The 22,420-nt window shown below is 44.5% G+C and overlaps 1 protein-coding gene across 5 annotated transcripts in view; it reads right to left on the bottom strand.

Moving 5' to 3' along the window:
* adgrl1b (adhesion G protein-coupled receptor L1b) overlaps positions 1–22,420 on the bottom strand; it is a 26,410-nt gene continuing 3,990 nt past the window's right edge. Inside the window, exons 2-26 of one of the 5 annotated variants that reach the window (XM_085163002.1) lie at positions 19,417–19,529; positions 16,875–17,088; positions 16,266–16,375; positions 15,434–15,448; positions 13,907–14,114; positions 12,676–12,940; positions 12,236–12,575; positions 11,854–12,147; positions 8,741–8,844; positions 8,422–8,607; positions 8,264–8,302; positions 8,003–8,183; positions 7,786–7,908; positions 7,105–7,322; positions 6,821–6,994; positions 5,942–6,154; positions 5,570–5,790; positions 5,329–5,395; positions 5,112–5,200; positions 4,264–4,432; positions 4,010–4,120; positions 3,831–3,927; positions 3,641–3,751; positions 3,252–3,275; positions 1–2,935 (exon numbers count right to left, since the gene is read on the bottom strand). In XM_085163002.1, the coding sequence (XP_085019128.1) occupies positions 945–2,935; positions 3,252–3,275; positions 3,641–3,751; positions 3,831–3,927; positions 4,010–4,120; positions 4,264–4,432; positions 5,112–5,200; positions 5,329–5,395; positions 5,570–5,790; positions 5,942–6,154; positions 6,821–6,994; positions 7,105–7,322; positions 7,786–7,908; positions 8,003–8,183; positions 8,264–8,302; positions 8,422–8,607; positions 8,741–8,844; positions 11,854–12,147; positions 12,236–12,575; positions 12,676–12,940; positions 13,907–14,114; positions 15,434–15,448; positions 16,266–16,375; positions 16,875–17,088; positions 19,417–19,480 (5,628 nt within the window). In that variant the 5' untranslated portion in view covers positions 19,481–19,529 and the 3' untranslated portion in view covers positions 1–944. Of the gene's footprint in view, positions 2,936–3,251; positions 3,276–3,640; positions 3,752–3,830; positions 3,928–4,009; positions 4,160–4,263; positions 4,433–5,111; positions 5,201–5,328; positions 5,396–5,569; positions 5,791–5,941; positions 6,155–6,820; positions 6,995–7,104; positions 7,323–7,785; positions 7,909–8,002; positions 8,184–8,263; positions 8,303–8,421; positions 8,608–8,740; positions 8,845–11,853; positions 12,148–12,235; positions 12,576–12,675; positions 12,941–13,906; positions 14,115–15,433; positions 15,449–16,265; positions 16,376–16,874; positions 17,089–19,416; positions 19,530–22,420 lie in introns of all 5 variants that reach the window. The other 4 variants (XM_085162999.1, XM_085162998.1, XM_085163000.1 and 1 more) reach the window with 4 other exon arrangements.

Below are 22,420 nucleotides of genomic sequence, written 5' to 3' on the forward strand. Positions count from 1 at the left end.
GAAACACAAACAGGAACCTTTTTTTTTCACGTTTACTTGAACTTCAATAGCAATACAAGACAATCAGAACACTTGAGGCGATATGTACAAGGATCTCGGGGGGAGTTGCAGAAAAGTTCTGAGGTTTTACATGATCTCTGGCTCTGCAGTCAAAAGTTCCATCACCTACAGTCAGTGGCAGGTCGGGGCGCAGAGGTTTTGGTCTTGATGTGAAATAGGATTGGTCAAGAGTTCAAAATCAATAGGAGGGGATGTGTTTAAGAGGCCCTCCAGTTGGTATAGATAAAATGCTTCACTGTGATACATTAATTATACAAGAATGATGTATATACACACACCCTTTCTCTCGCTTCCTCTCTCAAACACACATACACGCAAACACTCCCTTGCGCACACCCGTGCTCATCAAGCTACGCGCACACTCGTACGTCACGCACACTTCAGCACTTCCTCCTACAGTATGTAGCCTTGTAAAGCCACTATAAAGTCATGCACATGTTCTTTGAAAAGATTTTTTGGCAACACACAAGTGCTTCTTTGACACACTGCTTGCTTGCTACAGGGAGGGGCAACACCCAGCCGATGAAGCAATAGAAACTTAGACGACAGGCCAATAAGGATAAGCACCGATGAGATGGGAAGACACAGCAGGGTTTAGGGGAAGAGAGGAGAGAGAGGGGAATAGGAGGAAGAGTTATCAATGGATCACAGTCATACAAAAGTAACAAAACATGGAAAGGGGGGAAGTCTCGTGGTGATCGGGAGATAGAAGCAGGGAGGAGCCATCACTTTCATAGGCATCGCTGTTAATCATCCATCATCATTAACCTTTTCATTAACATAATCATAATCGTTTCCATCAGTTTGATCGTCATTACGTGTTGTTATTATCACCATCTTCCTCCTCCTCCCTGATTTCTATACCCCAATCACCACCGCCCTAGTCACAGGCTCGTCACCCGCTGCATCTGTCCATCATCTCCTTCAGAGGAGGGCTCTGGCGTGTACCCTGCCTCTCCATTGGATGCCATCGGTGGTGGCTGGTAGAAGGTCTGGAGGTGATTAGGCCGAGGGCCCAGCGGGGGTCGCCCGAGGCTGTACGGCAGCTCCAGAGATGGCCGCTGAGGCTGACCTGTTGGGCTGACTTCTTCTGGACCTTCGGGGCTGCTGTCTGGGTACGAGAGGGTCGGGGGGGAGTTGCGGGTGTAGAAGCGAGGAGGGGAGCTGCTCCGGCTGTACACCTGCGGGGAATGGCGGGAATAGAGGTTGTTGGGAGGGGAGTTACTTTCTCGTGGGGCGAATATATTTGTCGGCGGAGAGCTTCGGGGGAAGATACTAAGCGGCGGTGAGCAGCGGTCTCCGGGGTAGAGAGGGGAGGGGTTTGAATCTCGGGCGTAGATAGGTGAAGAGTCAGCATCAAGGTCGAGATCTGGGGTCAAGGGCAGAGAGAAGCTGTCAGAATCTTCTCGCTCGCCATACCGAAGAGAGCCTCTGTCTTTCCCTCTTTTCCTCCCATCTGGACCTCCATCTTTGCTCTCAAACAGGAAGGATTCCTCCCTGTCTACATCCATCCCTCCTCTCCACACGTCAAGCGCTCTGTCCTTCTGTTTCTCGTTTTCTCGTTCGATCCCTGCTCTCCAACCATCTCTGTCCTTTAAAAATAGGGATTCGTCTTTCTCTCTCTCTATTCCACCTCTCCATCCATCCATCCCAAAATCTTTCTTTTGAGTTATAAAAGTCTCTTCCCGCTCTGTCTCCGCTCCTCGCCACACCTCCATCCTTCCATCTCTCCTCTCCAGCATATGTGACTCCTCCCTCCCTCTTTCAATCCCACCTCTCCATTTGTCCATCTCTCCATCTCTCTTCTGAGAGGTAAAAGATTCATCTCTCCCCATCTCTCCTCCACTCCTCCAATCATCCATCATTCCATCTCTTTTTAATAGAAACGTCTCATCCTTCTCTCTGTCCTGGCCGCCTCTCCATGTCTCTACACCTGCCTCCCTCTGTTTCATCAGCAGTGGCTCCTCCAGGGCCTTGTACAGGGGCTCTGAGTCCTGTGGTGGAGGTGGAGGAGGAGGTGGGAGGGGCCTGTCCCGATAACGATCCCGGTCTCGCTCTCTTTCTTTCTCCCTGTCTCTGTCCGTCCCTCCACTTGACTCTGCTGTGCTGCGGTGGCGGGACAGAGTACCAGGCGTGCGGCTGAGAGTGGAATATGGTCGTGCTTGTACATCGGGGGGACGCGCTTGCTGTCTTTCCTGAAGCCCACGGCGTCCCAGAGTACCTTGCAGCTGTGAGCGGTCCCCATCTTTAAGCAGCTCACGGGACTCAGAATCCCCAGAAATGCGCGCGTGTGACCAGCCGTCTTGTAAGCGAGGCGTTGTGGTAAGATCTTGTCCACGTGTCGTGGAATGTGTCTCAGTGTCTTGTGTGAGGTGCCTTGTTTGTGACCAGCCCTCTTGTGCGTTATGCCGTGTGCTTGGCTGCAAGGAGGTAGCCCATCCCTCTTGTGGCGGCTGTGCGTGTCGCGTTAAAGTGGCAGTGTGAGTGAGAGCCGGCCTGTCGTGGTGGTGCGGCCTCGCCAAGCTGCCGTAGCGCTCAGGAGGAACAGGCATGGGAACTGAAGGCCTCAGGTTGCTCTGTACCAGCTCTGAAATAATCATCTTCTCTAGTGCTGCTGCATCGGACAGATTACGACGCATCCCAGCACCACCGCTCAGATCTGCTCCCCCGTGCGGTGTCAGGAGCCCTGGGGAGATGTCGTCCCCTCCCATTCCAACTCCTCCGTCCCTCAGAAGGTCAGTGCTGCCCACTACTCCAGCTCGGGACCCAGGAGTCGTCCCTAAACCGTGCAGGGTGAAGGTGTTGGGGGTGTAGCCTCCATTGAGACACACACTGTCCAACCCACAAGACTCCTGGCTTTGTGAAACGCCACCCTCTGTTAGGAGAAAAAAGAAAATGCCAGTCACAAAAAGCCAAGGAACCCATAAGAACTTTAGCATTAAATATATATGAATGACCAAATGAATGAATGAGCAGAGTTTGGTGTTCCTGCTGAGAGTGTTTTGGATATTAATATTTCTGAATGAAATGTTTGGTTATGTAGCCACATGGAGAAATGTGCTTTATGTCTTTATGGTCTGTGCATTGTGACTGTGTGCAAACATTTCACAGATAGTCTATGAATTGAAGCACAGTGCACAAGGGAGTGGCGCTCAATGATTCAAGTGAGCACAAGAGGGAAGAGCTCATACTCTGCTTGTTTCTGAAGGTTCCTACTGGTCCATGTTAAGACAGAAAGACAGAGAGGGAAAGTATCAAAAAAGAAACAATTATTTCAAGTCGAACAACTAAACACAATTAAACAAACTCAAACAAATCCAAGCATCCATACTGTACAAAAAACAGACAACACTGTACTGTGCAAAAGCTTTAGGCTATTAAAAGCTAAACAAACAAAATTTTTGCTTGTATAAATGGCTACTGTATATAATAGTGGTCTAAAGGTCACTCAGTATTCAGCATAGCCTAGAGCTTTGCAGGGTTTTGTGCATATACATAAATAAGAGAATGGTAAAAGATAATAATAAGAGAAGAAAAGAATAGAGAAGCAGGGAGTATAGAGAACTGTATTAGGATGTACCTGTGGAGGTAAAGGGTTGATTATATCCCTGGGCCAGCACTGTGTCATATGGAGAGGCTCCAGCATGAGTCTGCAGCACTTGGTTAGTAAGAAAATGGTTCCCCAAAGCAGCTGGTGATAAAGAGGGAGAAAATAAATGGCACATTCTTTGTCTGCAGAGCCAGCATATCTGAGCTATAAACTCTTGTACCTCGGTTAAGAGTAGGTGTATTATTAACATCCGCTGCAATGAAAGACGACTCAGTCTGCCTGCGAACGGTGTCATTCCACATCCTTCTGATACGACTCTGAAACAGACATATTACAGAAGTTCAAACCTGGCTCAGACACAAAGAAGGAGACTAAGAGGCACCGAGTGCTTCAGCATACCTGTCTGTTAGCCGTGGCCCTGCGACTCTGGCTGCTGGTGTAGCGGCTGTTGGATCTAAGAGCGGCACCCTTAACCGAGTCTGGAGAGCTGGACGAGGAAGTTGCGCAGCACTGCGAAAGACGCAGGCAACGGCCATAATCCTTCTGACCCTAAAACATTATTTAGTCATGTAGAAGATGGCTTTCTTCAAATATAATTATGTCACTGACAGACACCTGCAGTTATTTAATGATTCATGCTCACTGACACTGACCTTCCTGGCGAGGCTGCAGTGCAGTATGCTGATAAGAAGAGCCTGGGCAGTGTTGAGGGACGAGAAGAGGTAAGCCAGGAGGAGAGATGGAGCAGATAGGAACATGAGGCCTGAAGACCAAGTGACACTCTGCAGGAAGAGCAGTGTCAGGGAGCCAACTGCCCATGCCCTGCAGACACCAAAGCAAAAACATATTTTAGTTTTCTGATGAGCGATTTAAAACATAGGTTTTCACTTGCCTCACGCTGAAAATGAATAAAATTCAACTGTGCCTCAATTTCACAGGGCAGCTAAATTATTAACACAAAGAGGAGGAAGGAGCATGTAACAGCGCTGAGGTTTGTAAAGCCAAATGTACCCGACAGCCCCCATCAGCAACAGGAACTGTGAAAGAAAGCTGTGACAGATGTGGGCTGCACTACCTTGAACATGCTCGACATTACTCACATACACACTCGCTGACTTTTTCTCTTTTGTTGAATGAATGCTTTTTCTTCCCTCTATTTGTCATTTTTGCAGCAATGCTAAGGTCTGACCTTTACTCACTCAAAGGGACGCAGAGTCTACATAGGTCATGCTGCTATTCAAGACTGCTGCAGTGCATTTAATTCGGGTTTTTAAAGGCTACAGTTGCTGCACTTCTTCTTTCAGTTCTCTTACCTTTATTAAATGATATTAATGAAATTTCATTCAACATTAATAATAACAAATGCACCCAAAAGATGTTTAATAAAACAGACTCACAATTAAATTTATCTGTCTTGCCTCATTCGGCAGTTATCAATTCATGCTTTGCACAATGACACATAATAATTCACCGCCGAACGGCACGGGAGACTCTTACTAACCTCAGGTTGTCATGGCGACTGGAGTCTGGCTTCAAAGCAGCGGTGCTGTGCATCTTATGTAAGGTCATCACCAACACAATGAGGTTTAACTGATGGCAAAAGAGGAAGATCAAACACAGTCAAATATATGCTCATTAAAAAAAAATTACTGATCATGACGCTATGACACAGTCAAACAGGAAGCGGTTGGCATTTCTAACACGAGATGAAATCTCACCGTAATGATGACAGCAACAGGTCCGAGGAAACTCCAGATAAAGTAATTGTCTGTGCGTAGCCAGCATCTGCAAATATATACAAACAAAACAACAAATTACAGGAAAATAGGAATCTTAAGAAAAACAAATTAATAAGCAGGAGATGACACAACAATACGGAGTAACTTTCCCCATGCAGCTTCCAAGAATGTGGAGTCAAAGCCACACACAGCAAACACACCCAAAGACCAGTCATCTTACGCAGTTTTCGAGCCGTAGCCTCTAAAGTCGATGGCTGCGGACACGGCCACCACCAGCCCAGGAACAGAGTATCCACACAGGTAGAAATACTTCCTCCTGGAGTTCCGCCCCTCGAACACCTCCCGCTGGAGCAGGTACAGTTCCACTCCTTCCAGACACAACCAACAAAACACAGAGAGCAGCGAAAAGTGCAGCAGGCCGGCGGTGATGGAGCAGAGAACCTGAAAAATCAGGAGGCAGCCAAAAAGTGATTTATTACTATTGAGTTATTATGCCAAGCTTTTAAAATTATTATCTAGATCAAGACGCACTTCTTTAAAATGCTATTGTTTTCTAGTCCAATATCATCATAAAAGGAAATAAAACACTAACAGTGTACTGAGTCTTGTTGGCACCAACAAGGAAAAGAACTTCAGTGATGAGCAGGTTAGCCCACAGGTTACAGTGAATGGTGCTGTGGTCTGTATGCCAGGGCGCCCCCTGGCAGCACAGTGTGGTAAGGCAGGTCGCCAAGCACACCAATGCTACCGAGATGCCAACCCAGGAAACCACATAGACAAAAAGCTCTTCCACACCAGCTCCGAACTGACAAAGAAAAGCAGACATGAAAGAAAGTGTAAGACATTCATAGATATTTATCTTGATGCCCATTTATTTGTGGGCATATCACGTGCTGAAAACTGCTGTTTCTATCCTTGTTCCACATAACATTTATTTAAAGGAATGCAATCATACCAAACAGAGTGAACATCTTACTGAGAGCACAAAATTTAATTTCATGGCAACAAAAATATTCTGCTACATGTATCACTCTCTCTTTTACAGCCACAAATCCGAATTATCACCCACTTTGCACTTGATTTTTAAACAACATTTCAGAGAGAACAGCAGGGGTGAACTCCAACTGTGCAACCACAAATGGGCACCGTGGCGGGCGGGGGGAATCGACAACATCTTGGTGGGTGAGGATGGAACGAGATTTTTTTTTCATTCAACTTTAAAGTCTGTCAGCTGTTCATCTCAAAATCTGACTTTTAAGATCTTAGTCTGACCACACAAGCAAATGCATGTAAAAGTACAAGAAAAAACGTGACTGTTTTCAGTGGTATGTCCATACTGGCATAATAGTTGCCAAATTAAACATATTGAAAATACATTCTGTGCTCAAACGGTGCAAATGCACAATGGCAATATGGCGAACAGTAGCTTGCACGAATTAAATGCTGCTATGTGTCAGCGTGTGTTACTTACAGCAGGTTGCTGGTATGTCATGAGGACAGCATAGCTGGACAGATGGTTGCAGGCGCAAGTAGTGTGTGTGTTGTTTGTGTGTAACAGGCGGCAGCCCTGTGTAGACCACCTGCCATTCCCAGAAACCCCTGATGCGTTCCAAAAAGAGCAATTGGGACCAAAGTGGTTCTCCAGCTGAGGAAACAAAGGCATCAATAAACAGTATGCTCGACACAGCGATTATGCAAAGTGTTACAAATTTGTTCATTTCAATGTGACTTTTACGCTGAACAGAGTTAAGAGACCTGCAGGTGCCTAAGAGTGAAGATCACCGGCTCGGTGAGATACACTCTGCTGGATCCTCTGTGCACAGATGCAGAGATGACATGAGAGTTCACCACCAGGCTCTTATGCCTGACCTCTGAGCTCTGGCCCAGCCCCAGTCCAAGCCGCAGGGTCGAGTTCTGAGTTGTCAGGAAGGAGCCCAGGTTCTTGTAGAGGGAAAGGACTAATTTCACCTGGCCTGGAGAGAAAACAATAGAAAATAGCATGAAATAATTGATCTGGAATAATGATATGTCTGAAATCTTACTATCTGAGAAAAGCTAGTATTACTTCTCCAAACAATCAGTCTTAGCCATGGTTGAATAACTATAATTTAAGAAGAAATTTGTTTGTAATAAATATCTCACAACTACTGCTGTGAAAATAAGATTAATATTTCCTTCTGCAGTACTCTTATATTTGGTGCTATGGCTCTGTTATGGGAGTGCAGCACCAGGTCCCCGTGTATAGCAGCACAGCACAGAGGTTTATATGTGTGCAGAAGCTATAGGCAGCCTAAAGATTCAGTAAACAAGTATCAGCTTAGCCATTAGCTCATGTGGCTTGGCACTGAGATCAGCTGATCTGCCTGACTGCAGCAGAGCTTGAGGATGTGCCCTGCCTGAACTAACACTGATCAGTTTCTCCTATGTGCCACATACCGTTGTTGCTGTACTGTTGCAGGGCCAGTGCTGATATCTGTAGGATGCTGTCGCTGTCGTAGGTGTTAGGGAACTTCAGGTCCTGTATGTCCGCCTCTGTATTTAACACGTACACCTCCAGATCTGTGCATAAGAGGACCAGAGGTACACACAAGTCTGGATGAGCTGCTAGTTTGAGGAGAATATGACAAGAAAACGGACGAAAAAGTCAGCGTACCAACATTTGGTGCCCTGTCACTGAAACGTGCTTCATAAAGGTTATTAGCCAAGAGAAACGCTCCTTTCTCTACTGCGTCCAATAGCAGTGACGCAGAGCGTGACTGGTCAGCATTGCTCATATCAGCCCACGACACAAGAGCTTCAGGACCGAGCAAGTTGTCAACTGTCTGAACAACGGCCTGAAAAACAAGAGGGGAGAGACAGTTACATCTATCAGTCTAGCTAGCTAGCTAGCTAGCTGCCTAGTTATCTATGTTACCTGAACATAAGCTTTGCATGTGCGTTCTCTCTTCTGCAGCTAAAAAAAAAGCAGAAAAACATCTATTAGATATCTTTTAGAATCGTCATTGTTGACATTTCTTTTCATTTCCAGGAAAGGTCAAGCACACATCCACACTGACAACAGCAACAATTTACCTTGTTGTAATTACGTGCTGCTGACTCTTTATTGGCTGGTCTCAAGGCCTGGAGCTGAGCATCCAGTATCTCGAGCAGCTGTTCAATCAGCTTGACGGACATGCTGACATCACCGGCATAGATCCGCCCCCGGGTCAGGTTGACCAACTCCCCGGCGATGTTGGCTGCATTCTCCCCACTCTTAATCTGGAGTGAGGCGGGGGTGTTTAGAATGTCAAATATTTTGACATTTAAGAGAGAGCTGCTTGCTGACTAGCTTTAGGGCATTTGCACAGCATGCGTGTGCATTTGTGGTTGTGTGTGTGCGTGTGTGACTAACCTTCTGTGCAATTTGGCTGACCCAGGGAGAGGTGCAGTTGGAAAGGTCAGGGCCTCTGGAGTTCCAGCCCACTGGAGACGACATGCATTGATAGGAGGCTATACCTGCAGAGACGGAAAAGGTGACGCAGAAAGTCAGAAAGGAAACCGACAGTTTGTATTTTATAACACCAGAGCATAGAGCAGATATGAGACAGATGTATCCTCTGTGTCTGAAGTAAAGCCATTGGGGAAGTCCGTTAAACTTGGCATTCTTTCATATTGACAGAAGGGGGCCTTTAGTTGATTCTATAAGAGTCTAAGAGAAAAATCTACTTCTCACTTGATTTATCGTCTGAGAAAAGACATTCTGGATGAGTTTATGGTTTCAGTGTCTAATTTCATATGTTATGTTAGACCACACAGTACTCATTTTACAAACGGTGGTCCAATTTAGAGTAAAATATTTGTCAAGGGTATGCTTTAAGATTGCTACAACAAGTTTTTTCCCGCTTCAAAATAGGCCATTAAAGAGTGATTATGCAAGTAAGTACAGTTGGTCCACATAGCGCTAAGGCAATAATCCAGCAAATATGTCTACACTGGGGTAGCTGTGGGACAACATGCGGCTATGTGAGAATAGCCTGTCCCATGCATGCCCCAAGTGGGAGCACTTACACGGTTTTGTCTTTTGAGATCCCCTATATGGCCCCATGATATCCCATGGTAGTTTTGCTTTTTTTGTGGGTACCCATGAAGGTTTGCTGTGAGCAAACAAAAGTGGGCATGCCCACAGAAAATCCTCTTTGGCCTCCCATGTAGGGTTTTTAGGGCAGCTGTGGGATACCCACTTGGAGCCCGTATGGGAGAAATATTGGTTTTTCTTACCCATACATTTCCACAGTTCACCCACACCTGCTAACTGTGAGCTTGGATATTATTTATAATAAAGAAGCACTGCAGGGATGTGTAACTTTGAAAGATTAAACCATAGAAATATGAGGCAATCGTGGCTCAAGAGTTGGGAGTTCGCCTTGTAACCGGAAGGTTGCCGGTTCGAGCCCTGGCTCGGACAGTCTCGGTTGTTGTGTCCTTGGGCAAGACACTTCACCTACTGCCTACTGGTGTTGGCCAGAAGGGCCGATGGCGCGATATGGCAACCTCGCTTCTGTCAGTCTGCCCCAGGGCAGCTGTGGCTACAACTGTAGCTGCCTCCACCAGTGTGTGAATGTGTGTGTGAATGGGTGGATGACTGGGTGTGTAAAGCGCTTTGGGGTCCCTAGGCGGGACTAGTAAAAGCGCTATACAAATACATTTAGTATTTGTACTAAATGTACCATTTAGTAAAGGTGACTGATGTAAAACATCAGTAATATGTATATAGTGATATATAGAACTCTAGAAGTTAACGTTATAAAGCCATATTTAATTTCCTAAAACAGGGTAACTTGTTTTGACAGGGTTTAGGTTTTTCTTTATGTTTGTTTGCTTGTTTGCAGGCTTGTTTAAGCGAGTGGCTCCATAGTCAAGTGGTTTACACATTTGCCTAACAAGTAGAAGATCCCCAGTTCCCCTTGAAAAAACAAGGGGTGTTTTGTTAGGTATAATATCAGCTGGAAAAATGGCCGAATCAAATAAGTGGCACTACCTGCTGTGGCAGCCCCTATCGAATGTCTTTTATTTTTAGAGGCATTTTGCTCAAAACTTCTTCTGGTGGTGGTAATGTGCCATAAGGCACATGCGGGCTTCAAAGGGCATGCTGCAAGCCTACAGTGAACCCCACTTGGACACCCTCTCTGCTTAGTGTCAGCAGGTCACAGTCAGTGGTCATCTGTACCCCACACGTCATGCTGGTACTGGGCCCCACTGTGGCTCCACACGGACATGTTTGCTTGTAAGTATGTGCATTTTCCTGTTATTTTAGGTCAATTGATAAGCAAAATTATAATTTATGAATGATCAAATTTCCCTTTAAATGAGCTAATTAAAAACATTTTATCACAGCTCTGGTGATGTTTCTTTATAGGAAGTCCAACATTTCTTTACTGAATGCCAATGCGATGGAAAATGCCTGGAGAAGCATCCAGCATCCTCAGTTTCTCAGTAAGAGTCACCCCTCCCTTGTCCCTTTCAAAATACCTAGATCGGGACAGCCAAAAATGCTTGACTCGAGTCTTCAAACAAGAGTCAGTGAACCAGTGGCCAAAATGTCTCACACATCATCTTTTACTTGACTATGTGTGTATTTTTCACTTTTCTATGCAGATAATTCTAATTTTATGGTTTATTTTGATAAAAGCATAATTTATAAAGGTATGTTTAAAACTTTAGGAAATCACTGCCTTCTTGTTACACCGTACGCATTTAGTTTTTCCTTCTCAGCTCGTCACTAACTTTGCTTGTGCTTTTGGTTCCGGGCAAGTATTGCACAATAGGGTTCATTTTTGCTGAAAACAGCTACTGCTGGAAACAAGGCCAATGAGAATGAACCCTGCAGTTAATAACAGAATAACAGAACTGCTGTATGAGCTAAAAGAAGTTGCAAAGCTCTCCACAGCAGAAGTCAGCTGATTATTTACCATGAATTGAGTTTGAAGCCTTTAACTGATCTGCTTAATTGCTGCACACATTTTGTTTACAAGACATTTAATGAAAACCAAGACTGGACACTTGTTCTGCAAATTAGGTTTAAGTATGAAACAACAGCCAAGCCTGTTTCCAGTTACAACCATCGTTTAAGATAAGACTCAATCATCACTGCCGTGCCAAACCCATGTCCAAGCTATTCAACATGCATGAAGAGGCAAAACGCAGCCCAGGCATCTCTACATAATCTCCATAAGAGTTGCTCCTCAGAGGGAGGCAGGGCTGAGGAAGACAGCTGCACAGCGAGAGGAAGAGTCGCTGAACCCAGCTTCTCTACACACTGTAACCTCTCAGACTCATCTGAGGCAAGTTCAAAGAGAGGACATCCGACTACATTTCAAAGGGAAACAGGATACACACACACACGCACACAAATGATACTACACACACATGAAACAAACATGTTGGCATGCTCACATCTGCGCACACACACACACAAACATGCATATGAAACACACACACTGGCATGCCCACATCTCCCACACCTACCCAAAGACCCCTTAGGGCAGGGCCTTTCCACGGTCTCCCCCTTTAGGGTAGGGGGCCACTGCACCCCTCGTGCCACCCGACTCTCACATCCTCCCACCTGACCCAGTCCCCCAGGGGCCAAGGGGACACGCAGAGGAGGGCGTGGGGTCAGAGGGACCATGGCTGTGATCGGCCGCTGGTCAAAAGGCCCTCTGTTGATGACACCAATTGGATGGGAGGCTGACGGCCGCACTGGAGTCAGAGCCACTGTGGCTGTGTATGACCGGACAGTGGTCATCAGAGAGGACAAGGGCCCTGGAGGGTCAAAAAGCACTGTTAATTCTCCACATTTATTACATTAGTCACCTATGTCCAGTTACACAACTACTATCATTCAACTGACCTTTAGTAGGTGGTGGTGGTGTGAACTGTAGAGGGTATCTCAGTACATAGTAGTTATTCCACACATACAGCTGGTTGTCTCTGGGGTTGTAATCTATGGAGGAGATGTACTGGTAGGGGTTTGGGAATGGTATCTGAACAGGAAGCTCCTGCCCACGACTGGTATCGTAGGCATAAACCACCATGTTGCTGCTGGCTCGGCCATCTGCCTGCCCCTCATCATCCTGGAAAACAGAGCGCACGGCGTAGAGCACGCCGCAGGCCATGAAGGCGTTGCTAGCTCCACGTTTGTCAAAGCCAGTTGCCCAGGTACCCTCAAAGCGGAGAGTGTAGGGGTTCACCTGCAAACAGGAAAGACATGATGAAAAAATCAAAACCTCCTCTTTTCTTTCTTCATCCTTTCCAAAATACAATCATCGATCTGTTTTTCCTTCCTCCTACCTGGCTGACCACGATGCGTCCATTATTGGCTTCAGTAGAGTAAATAACCCAAAGGCCATTCTCATCCACTGCCAGATCGATGTCCGACTTCCCTCCCCAGCGGTAAGGCGAGGTATCGTGGTAGTTAGCATTGACCACCACTGCCTCCCCGCTCTTGATACGGGTGCGTAGGTCATATTTCACAAGGTTGCGTGTTCGCTCCTTGTTGTAAAATACGGCACCGTCATACACCACAAAGCCTGTACCATCCACACGGCTGGGCAACCTAGGAGATTATTATGAAATACATTATGAAGTGTGTGAAAATCTATAGTTTGTGACTTTTTACTTTTACAGAAGAACAATAGAAACAATATTTTTGAGTCAAAACATCAAGAATTGACGTGTTGTGTGTTGACCGGAAAGCTCAGCTCAGATTAAAACCACCGAGAACATCACCAACACCAACTAAACATCAGTGATATTAGCAAGATATCTCCACAGAGTCCAAAAGAAACTAAAAGTAAACATCAACCCCAACTACACTCAGGATGCGTACTTAATTAGGCTTGCTTCATTCATTTGTATTTTGTAAGCAGCATAAATACATTTTGTTATACAATCTTGTGTTGCATAAGGAAAATTAAATTATCTTGAATTTTGATTCTTTAGTGCTTTAATTAGGATATTATTTTGGTGACACTTGCAGATATTGTGGTAGCCTTAAGAGCATTTATATAATACCTTTTAACAATCCCAGACCTTTTTATTCATCACTGAGAGCAAGCCTCTCAGAAGCTGCAAGCATAGATTTTACCTTCATTTGAAGGCACAGTGGTGGTAAACTCTACCACTAACTATGCAAACTACTACACAAAGAGCTAACAAATGAGTGGTAACACATTTAATGAGTGTAGCAGAAATCTATAAATGGCAATGATGCTTTTAACTATAACTCTTCTTATTTAACCATACGTTATAGATATAGAATATATGAAACCAACTTTTTATACGGACAAAATAAATGTTGCTCTTTTTCCATAATAAATTGATTTGGCTAAATGTGAAATAAGCCCCCAAGACCTGCAAACTGCCATTATTTTTATTACAGACTACTTCATTGATTTTTTTTCCAGCTGTGATTAATCTGTTACTTTACAGTTTCTTAAAAAACAATAAACAAAGCAGACCCTAGAGTAACTGAATATTCATCAACTATCTCAACAATATACGCAGTACACAAAGCACTCACTTATAGGTTGTGGTGACTCTGTTTTGCCGATAGTCATCCCAAGAGGCGTACTCATACAGCACCTCTGTTCTATAGGGTGTCCACGGCATGACATACAGCCTGTCACCAGCTTGCAGGGGGTCTTTACACCAGGCCCCTGATTGATGCTCCACCTCCAGGAGCGAGGAGGCTGGCTGGATGCTGAGCAGTGAGCCAGGACACACGAAAACTGGAAGATGGGAATTAGGCGGGGTAGAGGCAGGATGTGAGAGAGAAGAGAAAGAGAGAGGGAGCAAAAGCGCAGGAAGGGAAGTGCGAAAAAGAGTGAAGAGAAAGAAAGTGGAGGCAGGTGTGGGGAGAAAATGGATCAATGCATGAAAAATGGATTGAATTAAATGCAGTCAATGCAGCGAGATTAAGGAAAAAGAATGAAGAGAAAAAGAGAAAGGGATTTAAAACACCTGTGCTGATCTTGAGAGGCAAGCAACAGAAGAGACGTATAAGTGTTGAGAAATCACACACTGTTAGTGTGTGTGTGGTGAGTAATACAACAGGGACACTGCAATGAAAGGTGTGAGTGTATTTATGTGCTTTTTTGTGTGTATGTGTGTGTGTGTGTGTCTGTGTGTGTGTGGGTTAGTGCAAAAAGAGTGAAAAAGAGTGTGAGGTAGAGTCAGGGACGCAGAAGGCGGGGCTAAATTTTGCCTTGAAGTGAATGAGAGGGCAGGTTAGTTTACGCCGAGCACAACGATTGGTCCACCCACATGTCAATAACTGTATGGACACATATGTATACTGTACAGTCTCACACTGGCATGCAAATAGGCATGCACACACACCCACACATAAGCAGTGCTTGGTAAGCACACATCCAGACGGATATACAATCACACAGATTTCGTCTTATTTTTCCTATGAAGATAAATAAGGGGCTCTTCCTATAAGGGAAGAAAAGGGAAAATAAGCATGAAGAGGATGACTAGACAAGAAGGAAGGAAGGAAGAAAGAAAGGAAGGAAGGAAGGAAGGAAGGAAGGAAGGAAGGAAGGAAGGAAGGAAGGAAGGAAGAGTAAAAAGTGAAAGAAAGAACAAAAGAAAGATCGAACGAAAAGAAAGAAAGAACATAGAGGGAAAGCTTCAAAGGAAGATTGTGTTTATGTACGTGTGAGTAGCTGTGTTTGTGTTGGTGTGCACAGAGACTGAAGGAGAGACAGAGAACAGAGAGATCAACCAGGAGCAAGAGGGAAAGAAGAGGTGAAGAAACTAAAGCAAGAAAGCAAGAGAGAAAAGATGAAGAGAGACTAGGTGCAGAACCTGGATAAAATTGGATAAAAGGACGGCTTTCTATACAACGAGAGATGGATAAAATGGGGAAAAAAGAACTGAGTAGGAAATGAAAAAAGGGAGGGGGCAACATCCAGCATGATTACGAAACAACGTCCTAGGGTAGGAGGAAGAGAGAAATGGTAGGAGAGAGGAAGAGAAGGAGAGAAAAGAGGGGGTTCGGGGGGTAAGGAGAGATCAAGATGCTACAATGTATTGTCTTTACCTTTTTGGTCCACTTCTACTCAAGCATAGGAAAAAAAAGAGGGAGAGAAAGAAAGAAAAGTCAGAGGGTGAAAGAAGGGAAGTAAAGAGAAGCAAGAAAGCAAGCAAGAAAAGCAGGAGAGAAAGAAAGGAAGGAAGGAAGGAAGAAAGAAAGAAAGGGAAAAAGAAAGAAAGAAAGAGAGAAAGAAAGATTTGCACAGATAAAGACTTTGGAACTCATTCTCACCACATACATTATTGTTCACGTAAAAGGAAGGAGCACGAAAGAGACCCAACATATTCTTCTTCCCTCTTCTCCTCCCCTCCCACCCTATCCTCTCCCCCTTCCCTCCCCCACCTCCCCCGATCTCTCCTTTCCTCAATCAGGCTCCTGTGGAGAAAAGAGAGCAACTCCCGTGGCGTGAATCTGGAAAAGAAAACACACACGCATGCACGCGCAAGTGCATACTCCCAAACACACATACACGCAGAAGACATTTTGGCAAACAGTTTTTCTCTCTGTACTTTCTCCGTACAACTTTCTTTTTACATTTCAGAAACACAAGCATGCACACACATTCCCTGAGAAACAAAACAAAAAGGAAAACTCCCAGTCTCTTTCTATCCATCAGTTTCTCAGGGAACTAGTAAACATCAGAGATCATACGTACAAATAATAATAAACACCAAAAACCTAAAAATGCATCTTGCCGAAAAAAAAAACAAAAACATAGGTTAAATCTGTGTGCACTTGTGTTTGTTTTTATGTATGTGTGTGAGTGTGTTTGTGTGTGTGTGTACATACAGTATATGTGTGTTTATGTCTGTTGGAATAAATATATATGCATACTCACTGTAAGGGACACACTCATACTGGATCTCCAAGTACTTGTATGTTCCAGGACAGGGGTCTGGGAAGACGTCAACCCCTGCAACCACCACACACTGAGTCCTGTTGTTACACCTGGAGGACGGATGGATGGATGGATGGATGGATGGATGGATGGATGGATGGATGGATGGATGGATGGGTGAGTCATATGGATGATGGAGAGAGAAAACAAAGGAAGGAAGGGGAGTGATTACCAGACAGGAAAGGGGAAGCAAAGGACACTCCATTTGTCTACTCTCCCTCTCACTGAATATTGATCAGTTCTTCGAGGAAAACACTGCTGAGTACACAGCTAATGGTGCAGCCAGGCACTCATACTGAGCTGGAGAGGTTGCTTCACCTGCATGTATACATGACACACAAGACAACCTACTAATCAGCGTGTATGTTGTGCAGCAGTGCACACGTACAAACAGTTCACGCGCTCATTGATTGCCGTAGCCACTTCTAAAAGACGTATTCAAATAACTCGAGTACGATATTACAGTTTGCATCTTTACTGCGCAATTTTTAACTGCTTATGCAAATATAGTGTACACACAGCAGGATGTGCAGCCCAACACATACTCACCTCTGCGACATGATCTTTAGTGCGTCGGGGAGGTAACACTGTGTGTTCTCCATCTGGAAGGGGTCTGCATCACAGATCTTGTCATCGGTGCGTCCGTAATTGGCAGTCTCCACCATAACCACATCACTCCCTGGGCAGCGCAGCTCTATGGGGTAACCCTCACATGCCAGCTCCCTGCGTAGCAGGCCAAATGGCATAGCGGCCCGGGACATGGCTGCACAGTAGGCGGGGGAGAAGTGGGGTGAGGCAGCAGAGGATGAAAGGGAAAGGCGGAAACACAAGAAGAAAGAAAAGCCAAGTTTTCAAAATTTACTACAGGCAAAAGGAGCTTCATAGTTAAGTTAATACATTTCTAAAAATTGGCATTTGATTTATTGTTGTAGTGTCTGATTTTGTAGTGTCCTCAATGGCAGCAATTTTAAACCTCAGAAGAGAGTCAAATGGCTTCTTAGAGCTATAAACCAATTACTGACGCCCATGTTTTAATGTCCAACTTTACAGCTGAAATGAAAATAGTTTTACCTTCTAAAGCTAATTTAACCCCTTCCTAACAATTTTCTTGTCTTCAGGCTTCTTGAAGGACATTCAAAGTTCTTCTGTGAATGTTGGCTACCTTTTGCTCTGTTCTTTGTCAAGATGATTCCAAAACACTTCAATAATATTGAGGTCCGGGTTCTGGACTGGCCAGTCGTAACTGACAGAGCATATTGCTTTTCTATCCAGGCATGATTTTACTGCACTGCCAGTGTGTTTGGGATCACTGAAAATGAAAAGCTGAAAATGCTGCATCTCTCAGGTCCTGTGTCAGCTATTTTGTGGATTTTTTTCCTATTTCTTAAGGACATGACTTTCAAACACTGTTCATCTGCTGTATAAGTAGTTTTTTAGACCTGCCACTTCTTCTTTTGTACACCACTTGTCCAGCTTTCTCAATTTTTTTAATAGCATACCGCACATCATGCCATCAAGTTTTAGGCTAACATCTCATCTGGTGCAGAAATACGATTTTATCCCGTCAAGCTGGCATTTTTCAGAGATTCGTCTTAAGAAATTGAAACAAATTATCTGTTTTTGTGAAAAGTACAAGGACTGAACTGAAAATGCGTGAAAAGCAAAGAAAACGTTTAAAATACATTCAGAAAATGTTTCTTTTCACACAAAAAGCTTTTTGATTTCTATATCTGTAATAGTACTATTGCTGGCTCCTTGCAAAATATAAAAAATGGTGGTGGCTCAAAACGTTTGCTCAGTATTGCATAAACCACCTATTAGTATTATGGTTTGAAGCAGTGATTCATAATTATGGATGCTGGCACAGTCTCACATTTGTTTTAAGCCTTTTTTTTGCACTTAGTTATGAGTGGTGCTCTGTGATGGATGCTAACATGCAAAATCGAATCCCAAAGTTACGAGATGTTAACATCTGATACCATGGATACCGTATCTATGGTATCCTTTGCACCCTATGGATGCACTGGATTTCAGAGAAATTCCATATCGAATTAATCATCTGCCTAATGGTGAGCACGGAGAAAAGGCAGGGAATGAGCAATTTCTGTAGGACTGGAGACTGTACAGAATGTGCTACTAGCAATATTAACATGGCCATGCTGATTACATCATCTGGGCTACATTGTCAGGCTTTGGGAAGATAAATACTCCTGGTCTACAGATGGGATCAGCTATCCAATACCACGAACTATAGGACATTGATCCCATTAATGATTCCCTAGGATAGAGACCTTACTTTGACTGCCTCATTCAAATCATTCCCATACCTGTATTTGTTAGCACATTTAACACACATTACACATGCTTTGAAATTGTGAAAACGTTGAAAACCGCTAATTTAATCTTTAAAATGCGCAAGTGTGAAAGCTAACACTGGAAGGATTCCCAGACGTGACTGTTGCCATAATCTCGTCACACCTCCTTTGTAACAGCTACATGTGACGCGCAGCTTTGAAACCACTATTGACACTCAGGTGCTCGGTAAACACAATCAGACAAGTATAGGATTTCATTTTCTTTGAGCACTACGTGTGAATATGTTAAATACAGGCTCAGCGAAAACACTCACCTGACAACCTTTTAAGGCTGTGTAAACCATGGTTATTGGAGAAAATCCCATTACCATTACCTTAATCCGCTTTCTCACACGAGTTTGAGTATCGTGTACGCATGACAAGGTGTTTGCAGCATCAGGATTAAAACATTAAAGCAACACTTTGGTGTGACTAGTATGCTGCTGATGTACTGTAACTGTCTGCCGTGCTGAATAGCTGATTGTTAATCGACTTTGAGCTACAGGCAGCTCCTCATACACTCCACTCATACACTTGTATTCAGATCTTGTGTTTGCGTAGGTCAAAGCATGCCATACAGCTTGTCTAGATGCCTTTTTTTTAGTGGCACTGGGCTTCACTCGATTAGATGTGAGTCACTCAAATTTGTGTTGCACTGACATTATCTATGGCGTTTCAGTTTGTAGGATTCCTCCTGCTCAATGCTGTCAGAATCAACACCTCGACGTGACGCTTACCTTGGCCAGAGGGCGCAACTTGAGCCAGAGTGAGCACGCCCACGAACCACAGTGACACAGCCATGCTGGGCAGGAAGAGTTAGGACGTCACACCACCACAGTGCTAGGAGAGCCTGGGGAGGAAGCAGTGGAAGTGTGAGACTGTGAGTGAAAAACTGCACCCTCTCGTCTTAGTGGAGATGTGTGCGCGCGCGCGTGTGTGTGTTGGATGGTCAGAAACCCACACTGACTATGAAAGAGTGCACATGAGACACCACAGCAGGGTGGAAAGAGGACAGAATAATACAGACAGACAGACAGACAGACGGACGGACACAGAGTGGGAGCAAAATAAAGATAACAATTGAACAATCGGTGCAGCGAAAAGCCCCTCAATCTGCTGTTACCATGGTGATAGCACAGTGCAGTCTCAGGAAGTGAGAGAGAGAGAGGGATGGAGCGCGAGGAGGTATACAGTGGATGTGCGTATCTGTTACTGAAAGCGCACACGTGAGAATTTGTGTTTTAAGTCTGTAATTAGCCAGAAGCAATACTGGCAACTGACCCATAAAAGAGTCTTAATCTTTCTATCCTTAGACACACACACACACACACACACACACACACACACACACACACACACACACACACACACACACTCACACACTTACAGAGGCAGAGGGCTGGGCTCAGCTTAGGCCACTTTTCAGTAATCCTAAATAAATCATGTCGTAGAGACGATCTCTTCCCCCGCAGGCGTAACTAGGTAAAGCAGCTGACTGAAGACACAGGTGATCAGAGGGCAATGGTGCACTGTGGATTTTTATGAGGGAACATACGGGACGCAGGAAGATGAGCTACGAGAGAACAACAGTAATATGACTCCTTAATATAAACTGAACTCTTGGCCCTGGACAGAAGGGAGAGAGGAGGGGCATCATGTACGCCATAACATTTCTTTTTCCTTTTAGGATTTCAGCTACAGCTGTAGTGTGGACTGCGTAACCAGAATTACGGTCTTGGGAGGTTGTGTGCGTGTGTACATAAACATATGTGTGCATGTGTGTTTATTTGTGACTCGGTTTTCGCTCCATCTTCTTGTTAGGTAATGATGGCCGACAGATTTAGGTCACTCCTCAACAAATGTCCAACGCGCATTCAAAGACTTGCGCTCGCACGCACGCACACACAGGCGACCTCGCACGCATTCGGGCACATGCGCATAAACTAAGAAAGAGAAGAGAAACCTCTGCCTTCTTTAAATCCACTCAACCAACAAGGCTGTAATAAAGGCCCCAGGACCAGTGAGCTATGCACACGCACACACAGTAAATATAAAAGACTGAACAGAATGAGAACATTTCCATTTTTTATCAGATGCACGCACAACCACGCAAATACATACACACAATATGTCTAGTCCCCTGCAAACCCCTTATGGCAGCATTTTCTTATGCTTGCTACCCCAAATCTCTCTCTTTCTCTCGTGCTATCTCACCCCCCACCCACCCCCACTCCACACACACACACACACACACACACAGATAGATGCAGAGTTAGTAGAGCAAGGACACTGATGGCCCTTGACAAAGCCACACACCCGGTTCCCCCTGTTTGCACCACCATGCTTACTGCCTACAACCAAAATCCTGCCCCGGGGAAGCGGCCGGCCTACTTGAAGTGGCAGCTATCTCTAAGTGAGTGTATGAACATAATGCTTAGAGTGAAAAAAAATTACACAGGCGCACACATTAACGTGCATGCTGCGAATACACCCAACCATTTACAAAGAATATGCACAGAGAAAATTCGTCTGCATGTTTTACTGGACAATTTCATGAAATAAAAATATTCTCAGTGCATCATTTTACACACAGCTACGCGGCCGTGTAGCTTTACAATGATAGCTGCTACAAGAATTTAGGTGTGACATCTAAATCCTTGTAGTTTAGACGTTAATCACACAATTCTGCATCACACAGATACTCAAGAATGTGAGTAGCCTGTTGTAGAAATAATGTAAAAATCAAGTTGCGTACACTCACGTGCGTTCGAGGCCATACAATCAACAGAGGGCGAGATAGCAAGAGAGACTAACCTCCCTCTCTTTGGTCACAGAGCAATCAGTGCCTGAGGGTAGATCACTATGAAGCACAAAGTGACAAAGCAGCCTTGTAGCACTATGCTCTTAATGGATGAATGAATGTGTGTTTGTATGTGTGTGATGGAGAGGAGAGACTAATTAAGAGGTGTGGGGGAGAGACATAGATTAGTCTTCCAACAGAAACCCTGAAAGGTTTATTGGCTGAAAGACTTTTTAATAACAAGAGTGGGAGAATTTTCTTGTCGCTATGGCTAATATTTAAGAATCAAAACACACTACAGCGCCTTGTGCAACTGCCAGTTTCAGACCATTGACCTCTACATTTCCCAGAGGGCTGAGGCCTACATGCTGCAGTCAAAGCCACTTATGGGGTTTTAGAGCCTGTATGTTTGTCTGGTCGATGTCTGACTCGTGGGAATAGAGGTGTCGCATTCCCCTACATGTATGAGGGTACACACAAATATGGTAGTAACTAGCATATCACGCCAAATTTTTCTTTTATTTTCTGTCGTATTTGTTGTTTTTATGATTTTAACCCCTACTTTATATATATCTGGAGTACTAGCAGGTAGTAATTAATCCCACAGAAGGCCAAAAAGACTCCCTGGTGTCTCGTTCTGTGCCACATTTTTTAAGAGGTGCAGGCCGGGATCTCTTACAAAAGAAAGTTTTTGCACAAAAAGTAATTCTGTTTTCTCTCACTTAAAGAATTGAGTCTTTGCTAAAGACTGCAGGAAGACTGATTAAACATTGATAGGTTTCCTCACATATTTATCACGACTGTAATCCTGCCTTCAGCACACGCTCCCTGAGCTAAAAGCACACCATGCATTTGTGCTCTTTAAGCATTTTCTCCGTATCAGAAACTCTCCAGAATTGTACGGGTTTGCTCATTAATCATTCTTTTGTTTTTACCTGATC

The sequence above is a fragment of the Neolamprologus multifasciatus genome, chromosome 6 (genome assembly GCF_963576455.1).
Source record: "Neolamprologus multifasciatus chromosome 6, fNeoMul1.2, whole genome shotgun sequence".
NCBI lineage: Eukaryota > Metazoa > Chordata > Actinopteri > Cichliformes > Cichlidae > Neolamprologus > Neolamprologus multifasciatus.